Here is a 16,810-nt window from a genome sequence, read left to right on the forward strand (position 1 = left end):
ACCCGTGGTGTCGGGGCATGACCCGTGGCATAACCTGGGGTGTGACCTCTGGCATGACCCGTGACATTACGTGGGGCATGACCCGTGGTGTTGCCAGCCCTTCTGATACACTGAATCAATGCAGAATGCTCATGCAGACAAAAGGAAAGAATTGTTAATAGTTTCCACAAGTCAATGAAAACCAGGGCACATCCCAGGCAGTACCTACACAACAATGGCCAGCCTCCCAAGCACTGTGTTTACAAGTGAGGCCATGTGGAGACTGTAATGCACATAACTTCCTTGATTTTCCTCCATTCAATTAGAGGAGTATAGAGGCATGGGGAGGGTGGAGGAGTGTTGATGGAGGATAGATGGGCATAGAAACGCGAGGAGGGTGGAGTGGTGCTTGAGATTTATAGTAAGTGTGGCAGAGGCCGTGAGGAGGTGCCTTTGAAGCTCTGGACGGCGCTGCCAGAAGTTTACCAGACTGATTAGCCCGTAATTCCTGCCGCCCTGGGTTAAGTGTTCCAACAGGGCCATATCAGATTTTTCCAGTTTACTCTTAAAACACGTTCTCTTTGGGGTGCTAATCTCAGTAGGTGACCCTCTTCTTTCTGTCAGATAAAATCCTTTCTGTAAACACTTATCAGCAAAAAGTTCTGTCTGGGAACACCAAAAGGTTTTATAAACTTTTTTGAATTGTTGGACACTTTTATAATCTTTTGTCATCTTTTCTTTTCATTATTAACCAACAGTGCAGTTCAAGAATATATCTGGTGGAAACTGAACGTGTATTGTGCTGAATTAAATTATTTTGTCAAAAAAGGAGGAACCGCAGCCCAACACAGCTCAAACCACTACACCCCAACACAGCTCAAACTGCTGCTCCCCAACACAGCTCAAACCACTGCAGCATAATACAGCTCAAATCACTGCACTCCAATATAGCTCAAACCACTGCACCCCCAACACAGCTCAAACTGCTGCTCCCCCAATACAGCTCAAACCACTACACCCCCAACACAGCTCAAACTGTTCCCCTGCTGATACAGCTCAAACCACTGCCTCCCAAAAGTAAATAGTTTGCCTAGGTAGGTATGGTAGTTTGTGTTGGTTGTGTACATAGGTACATGGGTATGGTAATTTGTTTAGGTTAGTTTATGTAGTTAGGTATGGAAGTTTGTGTAGGTAGGGTAGTTTGTTTAGGTAGATAGGGAAGTTTGCATAGGATTTGTATGAAGGGAGGGTAATTTGTGTAGATAGGGTAGTCTGTGTAGGTATGTAGGGTAGTTTGTGTAGGTAGGTATAGTAGTTTGTGTAGGTAGGTAGTTTGTTTAGGCTGTGTAGGTAGGTAGTGCAGCTTAACCCACTCCAGCAACTCTCTCTCCTTCTGATATTTAAGGAAATTTGTGTAGCTTGTGTATGCAGGTAGGGTAATTTTGTAAGTGTAATTAGTTACAATATCTGCAATTAAGGAACGACAAACCCCCTTATCTGAAGTCTGTGCAGTCGAGCCCATGAGCCCTTGTTCTGTATTGTCCGTAGGAGGAATATACCCTGTTTCTGAGGACAGGGAGCGCTTTTGCTCTTTCGCACGAACTCTTGTCAGAATCGGGTCTGTCCTGTGCAGAGAGAGCCACACATGTATTCTGTTTAACGGCAGCAAACTGTGTTTTCGCGCTTTATAGTTGTTAAAAGATCAGGAGAGGCGGCGATGTCATCTGTTAAACTCGAATGTGTGGGAAACAGCTCGATGTTTCGACGAAGAAATTAAGATGAACACTTAAAAAAAAGAACAACATATCACTCAGTATCCCTAGAAATGTGCACCAGAGAGGATACCCAGCTGGTTTACCGGTTAGTTCGGGATCTGGGTTAGTTAGGAGGCTGGGTTAGTTCGGGGACTGGGTGAGTTCAGGGACGGGGTTATTTAGACTGTGTTAGTTCGTTAGACTAGCGAGCCTTTGGACCCGAAGTGTGAAGAGAACCTGGTATGGTATTGTTCGTACAGGCTGCGTTAGCAACCAAATGAACAAAATGTGCGGAGCATCAATATACTGTCGGAGGATTTCACGTTAGTCACCCGTCCAACAACCATCACTGCAAAACTGTCCAAAGTAAGAAAAGCGTCGAAGGTAAGCGCTTAAAACATTGAGCTTTACTGCGACTGAAGTGACGTTCATATTAACTGAGTTAGATGGATAGTAAACACTGTAAATTTGTGGCATTGCGAAGGGAAATTCCAAGATTGGACCCGTGTTGTCTGGTGTAACGTTCCCGCTGTTAATTCAGCAAACTTGCAGCAAATGTTGTATTTGACAAACCATTCACTGTAACTCATCTAGTTAGTTAACCCAGCGAGTTTATACTGGGTCTGAAAAATCTGTCAGAGGATCCATGATAGCAGGTTTAGCGTATCAATTACTCCTTGGGGTTTAACCTAATTTCAGAGTTGTTTTTTTTTGTTTTCGTGTTTTCTTACTTCTTTCTTTCGTGTTTTATTAGTTTTCTAGCTAGCTGATCTAGCTAGCACAACAAACTCCCTGAGAAATAGCTAGCTAGTTACAGTAGCTCCTGGTCCCACGACCGTATAGAGCAAGTCCTCTGGATATTCCTCGGTGCCAAACATAAAACCATACCTAAGATTATATTGCGTTTTCCTGATTCTGTGTTCAGGCTTCATTTTCTCAAACTGACAAGCTTAGTAAGAGAAAGACGAGACCTCCGCCAAAGGTAAAGTTGCCAAATTCTGCATTTTTAAAATCTCTCTTCTTGCTTGAAAACATCAACAATGTAATCAAAAAGTTATGTAAACAGTAATATAACAGTCGGCTACACACATCCTAGAATGTAAATGTAAATCTAACAGCCCCATGCTCTGTTCCCTGTGCCCAGTGTTGCCCCAGCCTCAATATCCAGCATCCTCTCGGCCCCGTGCTGTACCAGTCTTGTGCCCAGCGTGCAGTTAGCCCCATGCCCCGTGCTGTACCAGTCTGGTGCCCAGCGTGCAGTTATCCCCATGCCCCGTGCTGTACCAGTCTGGTGCCCAGCGTGCAGTTAGCCCCATGCCCAGTGCTGTACCAGTCTGGTGCCCAGCGTGCAGTTAGCCCCATGCCCCGTGCTGTACCAGTCTGGTGCCCAGCATGCAGTTAGCCCCATGCCCCGTGCTGTACCAGTCTTGTGCCCAACGTGCAGTTAGCCCCATGCCCCGTGCTGTACCAGTCTTGTCAGCCCTGTGCCCAGTGCTGTACCAGTCTTGTGCCCAATGTCCTTTCAGGCCCATGGCCCTGACTTACATTTACAGCACTTAGCTGACGCTTTTATCCAAAGCAACTTATAATTATGACTGAATAAACTTGAACATTTGAGGGTTAAGCGGCAACAGTGGTAACTTGGCGGTGCTTGAACTGGCAACCTTCCACTTGCAAGTCAAGCTCCTTAACCACTGAGCTACAACTGCCCCTCACGCCAGCTCTTTTCGTTCCTCTCAGTGCATTCTGGGGTCTGTGCAGGCACAGACAACATGGCTCTTCATGGTGACAGTAGTGCCCTGCTGCCTGCCCCACAGCTGGCCGTGAGCCTCATCAATCCCACCCTTGTTCTGGCCTGGGGTCAACACCCACAATCCCAGACTCATTACTGGGGGAAGGAACAGAGAGGCAGAGAGAGAGAGCGAGAGAAAGACAGAGAGTGAGAGAAAGAGAGAAAGGCAGGGAACATGTCACGGAGAGAGTCAGACAGAGTGACAAAGGGAGAGAGACAGTGTGCCTGTGGCTGCTATGCTTTGGTCTGGTGGTCAGAGGTCGTGTTTACCTCCTGCCGGGCCTGGATTTGAGTCCTGGGTGGGCGTCTCCCTTCAGCTTTCGTGAGAGACAGAGAGGGGAGGCGAAGAAATAGATATGAAGGGGATGATAATGATAAGAAGGGGAGGGGAATTCGTGTGAAGCGTTTCACTTCATACTCCACTAAATGGGATATGACTGTTGTTGTTGAGTTTGACATTTTACACAAACTATGCAGTAATGAGAACAATGAGACAGTACAGCTCAACACAGTCTGATCAGACGCTATAGCTCACCACAGTTTTACCAGACACTACAGCTCACCACAATCTCACTAGACACTATAGCTCACCAGTCTCACCAGGCACTAAAGCTGACCACAGTCTCACCAGACACTATAGCTCACCACAGTCTCAGCAGACACTACATCTCAGCACTATCTCACCAGACATTAAAGCTCACCAGTCTCACCAGACACTACAGCTCAGCACAATCTCACCAAACACTAAAGCTCACCAGTCTCACCAGACACTACAACTCACCACAGTCTCACCAGACACTAAAGCTGACCACAATCTCACTAGACACTACAGCTCACCACAGTTTCACCAGACACTACAACTCACCACAATCTCACCAGATACTACAGCTTAGCACAGACATTACATCTCAGCACAGTCTCACCATGAGTGACTGTACCCAGGGGATTATAAAACATTGTCTCTTTCGCTTTCTCTCTCTCTCCCTTTGTTACAAGCAAACCGGTGACAAGGCAGCCTAGATTTTGCCGTTATGGACCATCAACGTAGTGAAGAAATCGCTCCTGTTTCCAGGCATAGCGTTCTGTCCTGCCTAGCAGAGAGAAGCAGATTTTGCCAGTCTGCAACTGATGGTGCATGAACTGCTTTCCACACTCCTACCCAGCATGAACCCCATCAGTGTAGATGGAGGGAACTGTGTTTTTCAGCGTAGACGAGTCGCCCAACCAAAAGAATACAATGCAAAAGAGATGTGCTGACCAACAGTGCTCTGCGTACAGTCATGGACCGATGTCCATGTTTCAGTGGTTTAACCTGAAGCTACCATTGACCCCTGGGCAACCTTAAGACTGTATCTTACACTGTAATTTAACACTCTACCTTATACCTGAATCTTAACACTGTACCTCAACATTAAATGTTAACATTGTACTTTAACCCTGTATCTTAGCACTGTATCTTAACACTGTATGTTAACACTAAACCTTAACACTGTACATTAACACTGTGCTTTAACCCTGTATCTTGGCATTGTATTTTAACATGGTACTTTAACACTGTACCTTAACCCTGTATTATAGCACTTTATCTTAACACTGTACATTAACCCTGTATTATAGCACTGTACATTAGCACTGTACATTAACACTGTACCTTAACCCTGTATTCTAGCACTGCACATTAACACTGTACCGTAACCCTGTATTATAGCACTGCACATTAACATTGTACATTAACACTGTGCCTTAACCCTGCATTATAGCACTGCAGCTTAACACTGTACATTAACACTATATTATAGCACTGTACATTAACACTGTACATTAACCCTGTATTATAGCACTGTACATTAACACTGTACCTTAACCCTGTATCAACACACTGCACATTAACACTGTACATTAACACTGTATTATAGCACTGTACATTAACACTGTACATTAACCCTGTATTATAGCACTGCACATTAACACTGTACATTAACACTGTATTATAGCACTGTACATTAACACTGTACATTAACCCTGTATTATAGCACTGTACATTAACACTGTACATTAACCCTGTATTATAGCACTGTACATTAGCACTGTACATTAACACTGTACCTTAACCCTTTATTAACGCACTGCACATTAACATTGTACATTAACACTGTACATTATCACCGAATATTAACCCTGTATTATAGCACTACATTAACACTGTACCTTAACCCTGTATTATAGCACTGCACATTAACATTGTACATTAACACTGTATTATAGCACTGTACATTAACACTGTATTATAGCACTGTGCATTAACACTATATATTAACACTGAATATTAATCCTGCATTATAGCACTGTACATTAACACTGTATTATAGCACTGTACATTAACACTGTACATAACACTGTATTATAGCACTGTACATTAACACTGTACATAACACTGTATTATAGCACTGTACATTAACACTGTACCTTAGCCCTGTAGTATACATTTGCTCTTTTTGACTCTTCTCTCTCCCTTTCCCACTCATTCTTTATTCTGTCTCTGTTCCTCCCTCAGTCCCTCTTCCGCTCTCTCTTTCTCCCTCTCCCTCACTCCCCCTCTCTTGCTCTGTCTCTCCTCCTGGTTGACGAGTCCACTGGCTGTTTGTTAAGCCTTATCGCGGTAATGGCCTCTGCAGTACAGATAGAGCAGAAAGCTTCATTATGGAAAAAGCCCCCTAATGGGGAATAAAATATTTGTTTTTTGTGATCAGTGGTTTATTTCTTTTATATACATCAAACAGCGATCAATACGGAACTATGTACATTGCCAGGGTCTGCCATATGGGGAGGTAATAATAATTTAATAATATGAAGAAAAAATGTAGTTTACAAAGAAAAGTCAAGTTCACAAAAACGGCAAGGCAGACTGCTAAGCACGAACAAACTGAGCTCAGCGCAATGAAGCACACTGCTTATGTGGGGTCAAACACTGACAAACACCAACGACTAAACAGGACTTTATATACATGCATGGTAATGATATAAAACAATCAACAGGTGTGATACATGTGAAGGGCATGGCCATGCAAACAAACACATACGGAGACGTCTAGGACGATGGGGCCGTGCCATGACACACATACATTGTCCACAACAGCACTCATGTCTTATTATACTGTCCAAACTAAAGGTCTTTCAGAGATTTCTGTCTGCTCTGGTGTTGTCTGCGTCAGTCCCTGCTGTTTGTTTGTCCTTGTAATAAAGGAGTTTGAAGTATAAAGTGTGGCTCTCTCTCTCTCTCTCTCTCTCTCTCTCTCGTTTATCCTCATGTGTGTGTAGACTTATACATGTGTAGACTTATAATCATGTGTGTGTAGACTTATCCTCGTGTGTGTAGACATACGTGTGTAGACTTATCCTCGTGTGTTTAGACTTATTCTCATATGTGTGTAGACTTATCCTCATACGTTTGTGTAGACCTATCCTCATACGTGTGTGTAGACCTATCCTCATACGTGTGTGTAGACCTATCCTCATACGTGTGTGTAGACTTATCCTCATATGTGTGTGTAGACTTATCCTCATATGTGTGTGTGTAGACTTATTCTCATACATGTGAAGCTTGTCTTGGAACTCTAGCCACTCAGTCCTTTCTCATCTGTCATCAACTGCTGTTTGTACATCTTTTACCTGTTGCAGAAAAACGCATCTGTTTTGAAAATGTTGAGGCAGTTAAGTATTGAATTTTCTCATGTATAGTCGAGGTGATGCTAAGCGTGTGTGTTTGTATGGCCACGCCCTCCCTGTGTTTCACACCTGCTCCTTATTGTGTGTCGTTAGTGTGTATGTATATAAGTCTTGTGTCTAAGTATAGGTGTGTCGATGTTTAAACCAGGTTAGTTCGCGGTGTTGTCTTTGTGTAAAAATAAATTTTTGTTGTGTTAAACATGGCTCGTCGCTGCATCCTGCTTTGCCTCCGCACGTCACAGTTAAATCTCACTTCATTTCCATACTTGATGTCATCTGGAATAACGAGAGCGTGATACTCGGTATAAATGTACAGAGAGCAAACAAAAATCAGTGAGGATATAGGAATCTACTGAGTTCAACAACCATCGTGGCTCATTTTGCAGTCACACCCTTCCTTAAGTCAGCTTTACCTGGTGTGATTCCAGTGGTCGTATGTGTTTTACTTGGTCTGATTCCAGTGGTCGTATGTCCTTATCTGCTGGGATTCCAGTGGTTGTATGTGTTTACCTGCTGTGATTCTACTGGTTGTATGCGTTTACCTACTGTGATTCCAGTGCTCGTATGTGTTTACCTGCTGTGATTCCAGTGCTCGTATGTGTTTACCTGCTGTGATTCCAGTGCTTGTATGTGTTTTGCCTGGTGTGATTCCAGTGGTTATATGTGTTTTACCAAGTGATTCCAGTGGTTGTATGTTTACTGGTGTGATTCCTGCGGTCTTATGTGTTTTTTCCATGTCACACTGTATGAGCTTGACAGTATAATCTTGACAGTATAATCGCTCGTGGATGGACAGGATTCAGTAAGGGCTATTATTTACCTTTATGCATTTGGCAAACACTGTTATTCAGAGCAACTGATTGCTTTGCCCACAAACTAATAAACAGCAAAGACAGGACTTGAACCCACAATCTCTAGCTCTGGAGGCAGATACTTTATCTGGTAAGCCTCTAACCCTCTAACTAGCCCTCTATCCCTAATCATCTAACACTAACCCTCTAAACCTATCCCTCTAACACAAACCCTCTACCCCTCTAACACAAACCCTGACCCTCTAACCTTGACCCTCTAACCCTAACCCTCTAACACTAACTTTTTAACCCTAACCCTCTATCCGTAATCCTCTAACCCTAATCCTCTAACAGTAACCTGCTAACCCTAACCATCTATCCCTAATCCTGTAACACTATCCCTATAAACCTAACCCTCTAACACTAAGCCTCTATCCCTAACCATCTATCCCTAATCCTGTAACACTATCCCTATAAACCTAACCCTCTAACACTAAGCCTCTATCCCTAATCCTCTAAACCTAACCCTCTAACCCTAATCCATTAGCCCAGTTTGAGTGAGATGGGATTCATCAGCTGCACTCTAATCACTCATTTTGATCTTGTATGTCAGGGCCCAAATCAGACACAAAAGATGTAACTCTGAGCTCTGGAATCTGGGTACATTTGCATGCAACAGTGATAAATAAGAACACTGGGAACAGGGAGGAAATAAAGGGTTTTATTAAGACCTGAAAGTAGATTTTTGGTAATTGAATTTCCTTATAGATTCAGGCATGTGTGTGAGATAGAGACAAAGAGATTTCATCTGCGTATTTGGGATTCCTTTGTAAAGTGGATCTGGCCCTGTTTAAGGTTGTGTGTGTGTGTGTGTGTGTGTGAGTCTGTGTGTGAGTGTCTGTTTCGGTATGACTACTCACAAAAGTGTGCGCATATCAGTTTCTGTATGTGTGTTTGTGTTTTTGTGAGTGTGTGTTTGTGTGTGCACACACGAGCATGTGTTTGTATGCTTCATCATCTGAGTCAGAGCTTATTTATCTCAAGGTCATTACCCAAATGAAATGGCACCCAGTCAACATACCACTATAAAAATTACTCTGACAGAAAGGTGGGTAATGGAGAGAGAGGGAGGGAGAGAGAGAGAGGACATGTGTTTGTGTGCGTGCGCGCGTGTGTGTGTCTGTGTTTGTGTGTATTAATATGTGTGTGTGTTTGTGTTGTACTGAGGGTGAGTACAGTAAAGCTGAGAACTAAGCAGATGTTGACCAAGACAGTAAATATCATCTCAATAAGAGAGACACTGACTCTGTGATCATGGAAGGAAAAACTCAATGCTTTAGTCTTCTAAAGTCTTTTTTATAGAATTTTATTTATCTGTCATGTCCATGCACGACATCTGTAAAATAGTATATATCTCACACAACACAATTCTCCAAACACCTAAACAGCTCCACTGTGGTTATTAGAGAAAATTATCAGCTCTGTATTGATATTGTCTGACATTAAAATGCAACATAGCAGTATCGGATCAGTACCAGAAAAACTGGTGCGCTATCGCTAATAATATTTTCTTTCTTTGCAAATGTGTCAGAAAGAAGCCTGGTTTTATTTTGTTTTTTTGTGTTGTGTACTTCATATTATATTTCATATTGGGTGTTTTGTATTGTGTTTGGTTTGTGTGTTTTGTATGTGCTGTGATGGGATTCGCTCCTTCACTTCCTCTTCCTGTCTTTTTTCCTTGTTTATAGCAGGGTGATTGGGCGGAGCTACCTGGGGCCCCGCCCCGCTCTGACACACCATGAGCTGGAGCTTCCTCACACGGCTGCTGGAGGAGATCCATCAGCACTCCACCTTTGTGGGGAAGGTCTGGCTCACCGTGCTGGTGGTGTTCCGCATCGTGCTGACGGCCGTGGGCGGTGAGTCTATCTACTACGATGAGCAGAGCAAGTTCGTGTGCAACTCGGTGCAGCCGGGCTGCGAGAACGTCTGCTACGATGCCTTTGCGCCGCTCTCGCACGTGCGCTTCTGGGTCTTCCAGATTATTGCCGTAGCAACGCCTTCGCTTCTCTACCTCGGCTACGCCCTCAACAAGATCTCCCGGTTAGAGGAAGGCGGGGGGGGCGGGGCCAGAGCTCGTCACGGGAGCCATAAGCCGTACCTGAGCCTGGAGGAGGCCGAACAGGACCAGGAGGAAGACCCCATGATCTACGAGACTCCCGAGGAGCAGAGCAGCGGTGACGTCGTCCCCCGGGGGCTCGGAGGAGCGGGGGCAGTTAGCAAGGAGCGTCACGACGGCCGTCAGCGCATCCAGCGGGATGGGCTGATGAGGGTGTACGTGCTGCAGCTGATGGTCCGTTCCACCCTAGAGGTGGGTTTCCTGGTGGGCCAGTACGCCCTCTACGGATTCGCCGTGCCCGCCCGTTACGTGTGCTCGGGCATGCCGTGCCCACACCGCGTGGACTGCTTCATCTCCAGGCCCACGGAGAAGACCATTTTCCTGTTGGTCATGTACGGGGTGACGGTGCTGTGTTTGACGCTCAACGTCTGTGAGCTGTTGCATGTGGGTGTGGGCACCGCATTGGACCTGCTGTGGACCCGCCGCGCCCGGGACCGCTGCCGGCCCACGCCGCTACCTGATGCCGAGGTGGGCTCGGCGGATGCCAGCTGCTACGGGACCTACCCGCGACCATGGTGCAGGACGCCCACACTGGCACCACCGGGGTATGACATTGGCGTGAAGCCCGAGCTTGGGGGTGGAGAGGTGGCCCCTGAGCAGAAACACGCCAACGTTACCCAGGAGGCGGCGCTGCGGGTGCAGCAGTACAGTAGCACAGAGGAGAACTTCCGAGGGTCGACTCGCAGGGACATGTGGCTGACCGGGCCGGAGGGGCGGGGCAAGTGTGGGCCGCAGGGGCGGAGCCAAGGTGGGGCGGAGCGGCCTTTCAGAGAGCAGCGGCCAGGCGGAGCAGGCCAAGGGAGCAGCAGCAGCAGGTCAGACAATGGCAAACCGCAGGTTTGGATCTGACGCCCGCGATCGGACTAACCCTCACAACAGAATGTTCAGAGGGGGTCAGCAATAGCAGAGCCTGAATACATTGAAATGATTTGATTGTAACTGTAATTTTTCTTTTTTTTTTTTGGGATAGAATTGAAAACTTCACTCTTTGTAATTTAATTGTGTTTGCGAAATGTCTCATTTAAAATGTTTAATACTTTAAAATGTGTAGTTGTATACCCTCAGTTTAATACCTTCAATTTTTATTGCAAACACCCTTCTTCTGAATGGTGTTATATATTGTTTGATAGTTATGTCTTTTTGATGGTTATATAAGTGTGGTTGTAACTGAAACAGTGACATGTACACACTAAAGCCGGTTCAAATGTTGTGTGTGGAACAGTTACTCTACTGAATTGTTATGATCCTCATTTTTGCATTCTGCTGTGTGTGCTTGTTTGTGTGTGTTTGTTTGTTTTCAAATGTGTAGTTATAAAAGACTTCACACAGCAGTGTGCTCTAATTTTTTACTTTTTTAGGGGGATGAAAGAAGTATGGTGAATGCATGCGCTTTGTTCTTTTGTAAGGAAAAAGATAATAAATGACGTTTGTTTTTTCAAAGTATGTCCCCGTCTTATCACTGTACATCATGCCAAGTTATTTCAAAATTGCTAGGCCATTCATGCTATTTTCAGACATGAAAACAAAATTGTAGTTTAACTGTGTAACATCAGAATACATTAAGCAAGTGTGTGCGTTACGGTCTTAGCTCAGAAGCCAAACATGTTTTCGTATAGTTTTATCCTTCATTTATTCAAATGTGCTCATAACTTCATCTTATAGATGCGGTTTTTCGTAAATATAAACGTCTTCCTTAGTAATTAATAAATCGTGCTCGTCCTCCATGCCGGCAGTTGGCGCTGTGTGTGGTGACCGACTGGCCTGTGCATCGAGTCTTTGGAGGGGGATTTGAAAATCGTTATGTGCCGCTGACTGGAAAAAGCTTCTGTACCTCTTATCCTGGGTGCTCGGAGCTCTGGCCGCCTGCGTCGCTTAGGACGGTGCATTGAAAAGGTAAGAGTCATCTTAAAGATGTTTTTTTTTTTACAGTGCTGAGTTTTGTGGCAAGCAAGAGCAACCAGCCCGCTAGCGCTCTAGATAGCGTACTTTTCTGTTTTTATAATTTAAGTCCAAACAGAATAACAACATAGCTGGACTAACCTAACCTAACCTAAGAAGTAGCTCTGCGTTAGCCGTGTAAGCTAAATAACAACCAGCTACTTTCAGTTGTCTGGGAAGGCTTTTATATGATTGAAGTAGTAGTTAGCTAAGAATAGATCCCAAAGTTTTTTGAAATTTAGCTAGTTGCTGTACTTGTATCGTTTCAGGTTTTTAGCTAACGTAAAACTTGGTTTTGAATTGGCTAGTTAATGTTATGTTACGCGTGTTAGCTAACTAGCTGGCATTATCTAGCATAGCGTCTGATGAACAGTTCTTTCAGTTAGCCACCATGCTGCGATACCGTTTCTGGTGAAACTATAAAACTTTTATCCAATGAACCATAGCTATGATTTAAGAGACGAGGAATTGCATTGCAGCCTTTCACGATTAACCGCAAAACCAAGCGAATGTCTTGCTTTGGCTAGTAACGGTACGTGCTGGCTAGTTAATTGACCCCGAATCCTTACAGTGTCGAAAGGGCATTTCGTTTTACTTGGAAGCTGTTGAATGAATATTAAAGTGATGTAAACATAACGTTGATCTGGGGGATCGAAGGAAAAGTAGGAAAAGTGTTTTATTGGTTTGTTCTAAAGATTTGGGCTAATCGTACGTATCAATGTATGCAGCTCATGCAGATAGCTGTAGCTAGGCAGTCTGAACGAGTTAGCCCTCCTGTTGTCTTCAGATTTATTATAAACATAACTTATTTTATCCTTGAGGTCAGTTTGACCCCAGCAATTTAAACCTCTGGAAAATTATCATAATTAAAACTGTTACCCGTATGCGTTTCAGGTGTTTTGTTTCTTTGGTGACTACCCAAGTAGCCCTTTAAAGTGTGAGTGGGGGAGGTTATGTTTTATTTAAAAAGCCAGAACTATCGGAACATGCAAATTCCTATAAAACCACACTGATGGACCTAAAATTGAACATTTCTATTTGAGTCTTATTATTTAGAAAACAGAAAATGTTTCTTTTTCCCCCTATCAAATGTAGTAAGATATGTGGTGTTATAGAAATAGTAGTAATATTAGTAGTAGCGTTAGGGTAGTAACAGTAGTACCCGTATAACATTAATAGTTGTGCCATATATCCTTTATTGCTGCAAGTTTCACTCTTCGGCTGTGCCTTGCTTGTCTGTCATCAAAGCGCATGACAGAAGAAAACATCATCCTCCTCTGGCCGACAACAGTCACCATAATGGTATCAATTTTAAGGGAAAAGAAATGTAAAAAAAAAAAAAGAAAATAAGCAGTTAATATCTAGTACAGTTTTCTAGAGGTCCTAGTCTTGTCCCAGTGGTGTGCATGTGTTCGAAACCCATTCCATCCTGTGAGGTCAATGGAGAAGTAGTTGACTATGGTGGAGGTGTGGTGGACTACAACATGGGACATCAGGGGTTGGTGGCAGTAGCCATGGCAGCTGAGGTGGGTTGAGGCTCAGTAACATCATGGCATCAGGGGTAGGTGTACCTTGGCAGATAGAGAGACTAGATTATTAGGCATGTCCAGGTACGAGGATGTGTAAATTAGGGAACTAGAATGTGCAAAGATGGACTCTGGCAGCTCTAGCTATGGCAGCAGCTAAAAGGAAAGAAGGAACCACAGGCATGAGGGCACCCTGTAACTTCAGCACTCCGCCGCTCTCAGTCAACAGATTTGAGTGACAAAAGAGAGGTGAAATGACAGCATCATAACATCCCAGTTTACCAGAACTCTTGATGCCCATAGACCCCGAGATCTACACCTTTTACCTACGATGGGAGGTAGTTAATAAAATGCCTGACTGTACAGAGAGGTTTTCATCCTGGTCTTAAATATTGAGACATTATCTGAGTCTTGAACATTTACAGGAAGATTAGTCCATAGTGTGGGAGATTTATAGGAAAATACTCTGCCCCTATGATAGATTTTCATATATTTGGTACTATCTAAGCAGATGTGGTGGTGGGTCTTAATGCAATTCTCTAAGGTATGGCAAGACCATTAAGTGCATTGTAGGTAATTAGAAGTATTTTATAATCAATACAAAATTTTACAGGGAGCCAATGTAAAGTATCTAAGATTGGAGTAATGTGATAAAATGCTCTAGTTCTAGTAAGAACTCTGGCTGCTGCATTTTGAACTAGCTTGTTTATGCACTTAGTGGTACAGCCAGATAGTAAGGCATTACAGTAGTGGACTAGCGTTTCTGCATCATGTGAAGACAGCATGTTCCTAATCTTTGCAATGTTCCTGAGATGGAGAAAGAAATATTATTTACATGACGGGCTGGGATAGTCTTACGTTAGACTAGGCGCCATGTGTGTTAAAACCATATGCTTTTTAGCAGGCGGCATTATGCAGAGTGGTCTGCGGGTTTGCGACCTGATTGGTGCGCTTGCTCCGGGCTCCCGTCCACTCGAGGGAAAGTCTTTCTACCTGGATGAGATGAAGAGCCGCACATCAAACATTCTTACTGAGCTCATTGGCCGTCTCGGAGGGGTAAGCAATTGGGATGGAGGTTTCTTGGTTCTGTCAGTTGTATGTTTGTCAGGCTTGCTGTGCGGCTTTGTTCTGCCTGGGTTGTAGTGTCTGCCCTCATCTTGCTTCAACTTTCTGTGCAGAAGGTGGAGAGTTTCCTCAACAAGTATGTGAGTGTGGTCGTCACGGGTAACAGGGAGGCAGTCCCGGCTAGGCCATCAGAGTGGTCACAGGCTGCACTGAGGAAGGTTAAAGCTGAAGGAGACAGCTCTCCAGTTCTTCAGAAGCAGATTATCGCTCAGTGCCCTGGGACCCCGAGACCTCCAGTAAGTCTGCAGTTCTGTCAAAGGTGGAACCAGTAGCCACGCCCCTGGGCCAGTAGCCACTCACCTGGGAGTGTCCAGCTTTAGAAGCTTATTTGGAGATGCTGTGTAAAATGCTTAATCTTGGTGTACATGTGTTTCCTACATCAAGTGTGCTGGGTAACCACCACCTCCACTATATATATACCCCATATCTGCATGCTTTTCCACATTTTTCCACTTCTAACAAATATTAGACATTCTAATAAGCGAACTTAGTGTTGTTTGTGGTCCATAATTCCAGGATTGTAGTGAGGGTGATGTAAGCCACACCCTTTTCTGGAAAGGACAAATATTGATGTCTAGCTCTTGGACAAATCTCTCACATGGAGTCTTTTTCACATGACCCAAAATTTGTCAAGATAATGTGGTACCATTACCCATGTTATCTGGTTTTGTTATGAAAACTTATATTTTTATGTTTTGTTTTTAGAGAGCATTGCCTAAAAATGGGCAGTAAGTGGACACTGTTTCAGAATGCTCACATTGTTGCCTCTGTTAAAATCTTTGTTTTCTCAGGTTTGTGGCAGCCGAGGGAAGGCCTTGCTGGAGAAAGCCATCCGTAGTCAGGTGAGTGGGGCCTCCTTCCCAACTCAGCAACACACTGCTGATGGCCTCAGAGCCCAGCTACTGTGTCCTGGGAATGCTGAGGGCTCCCCCTGCTGGTAACCTAACAGTGCATGCCAGCAAAGTGTGTGGGAGCAGGGAGAGGCATACTGCGTGCAGTGCAAGAGAGTCCCCAGCACCAGGACTGATATACAATGGCTTGGAGGGAACGCGGAGTGAGCTACTTTCTGTAGAAACACTTTTTGTAGCCGAGTGGTTCCAGATGTAGGTGTGGAGGTTAGATACATGTGCTGATTTTGTGCAACATCCAGGTTCTGAAAGGACTGTGGTGGAGGAGTGAACACAAACAGGCTGTTCATCCGTTACAAAGACAGCCAAACACTTGTTAATGTTCAAGAAGCTGACAAAATCTTAGTATCTATTTTTATTTTTAGATTTTTAGCACAAATTGGGCACCTTTTTGTTTTGCTTCATTGGCTTGGAGGTGTTAGTAGAATGTGAGGTATTTAAAATATGTTTTCTCATGGTGTGTGTGTGTTGCAGGAGAAGTCTGGGTGTAGTGTTCTGTCCAGTGCTAGCTCCTGGGGAGTGAAGATAGTCACTGTAGATGGTATGCTTTTCTCAGATGCTCATTTTTTAATATATATAATTTAATCTTTTTTTTTTTTAAACATTAGTTTTCATAAAGTCAGTATATGTAAAAAATAAATAACTGGTTTAATTACTTACAGTTGGTATCTGAAAATTCAGTGGCTTTGCTTTCTGGGTTTTGTGCTTTACAAAGTGCTGCTAATGTCAGCAGGTGGCGCTATTGTCACTTTTATGCGAACCCAATGTCTCTGTCTGCAGAATATTTCTAGCAGTTTTGCATCGCTGTCTCACTTCTGCTTAATCCACTGAACAGAGTTCCTGAAGTTTGTGGATCACCTGTATGCCAAGACCTCCTGTCTCAGGAGCCGTTGGACAGAGGTACTGTCTGTCTCGGGGGGTGGGGGGTGGTCACAGATGGTGCTATGAATGAAGTTGTATCTACCATGTTGGTTTAACGTTCATTACTGTTACTGATCCTTTGTGTGTGTTCATGTCACACATGTAAAACAAGGCGGCAAGAGAATCGTCAGTGACGCGTGTCGTCAAAGGTAAATGCACAGTTCAGCTGCAGTG

At 44.1% G+C, this 16,810-nt stretch overlaps 1 protein-coding gene across 2 annotated transcripts; it reads left to right on the forward strand.

Moving 5' to 3' along the window:
• The first annotated feature begins 1,607 nt into the window (after window positions 1–1,607).
• LOC113589800 (gap junction gamma-1 protein-like) lies at window positions 1,608–11,638 on the forward strand. 2 transcript variants are annotated; one of them, XM_027029638.2, is made up of 3 exons: window positions 1,608–2,117; window positions 2,659–2,715; window positions 9,791–11,638. In XM_027029638.2, the coding sequence occupies exon 3, from the start codon at window positions 9,841–9,843 to the stop codon at window positions 11,065–11,067; it is 1,227 nt and encodes a 408-aa protein (XP_026885439.2). In that variant the 5' UTR covers window positions 1,608–2,117; window positions 2,659–2,715; window positions 9,791–9,840; the 3' UTR covers window positions 11,068–11,638. The 2 variants fall into 2 exon arrangements, with proteins under 2 accessions (XP_026885439.2, XP_026885438.2); XM_027029637.2 differs by lacking the exon at window positions 2,659–2,715.
• The last annotated feature ends 5,172 nt before the right edge of the window (window positions 11,639–16,810 follow it).

The sequence above is a fragment of the Electrophorus electricus genome, chromosome 14 (assembly GCF_013358815.1).
Source record: "Electrophorus electricus isolate fEleEle1 chromosome 14, fEleEle1.pri, whole genome shotgun sequence".
In the NCBI taxonomy this organism is placed as follows: Eukaryota; Metazoa; Chordata; class Actinopteri; order Gymnotiformes; family Gymnotidae; genus Electrophorus; species Electrophorus electricus.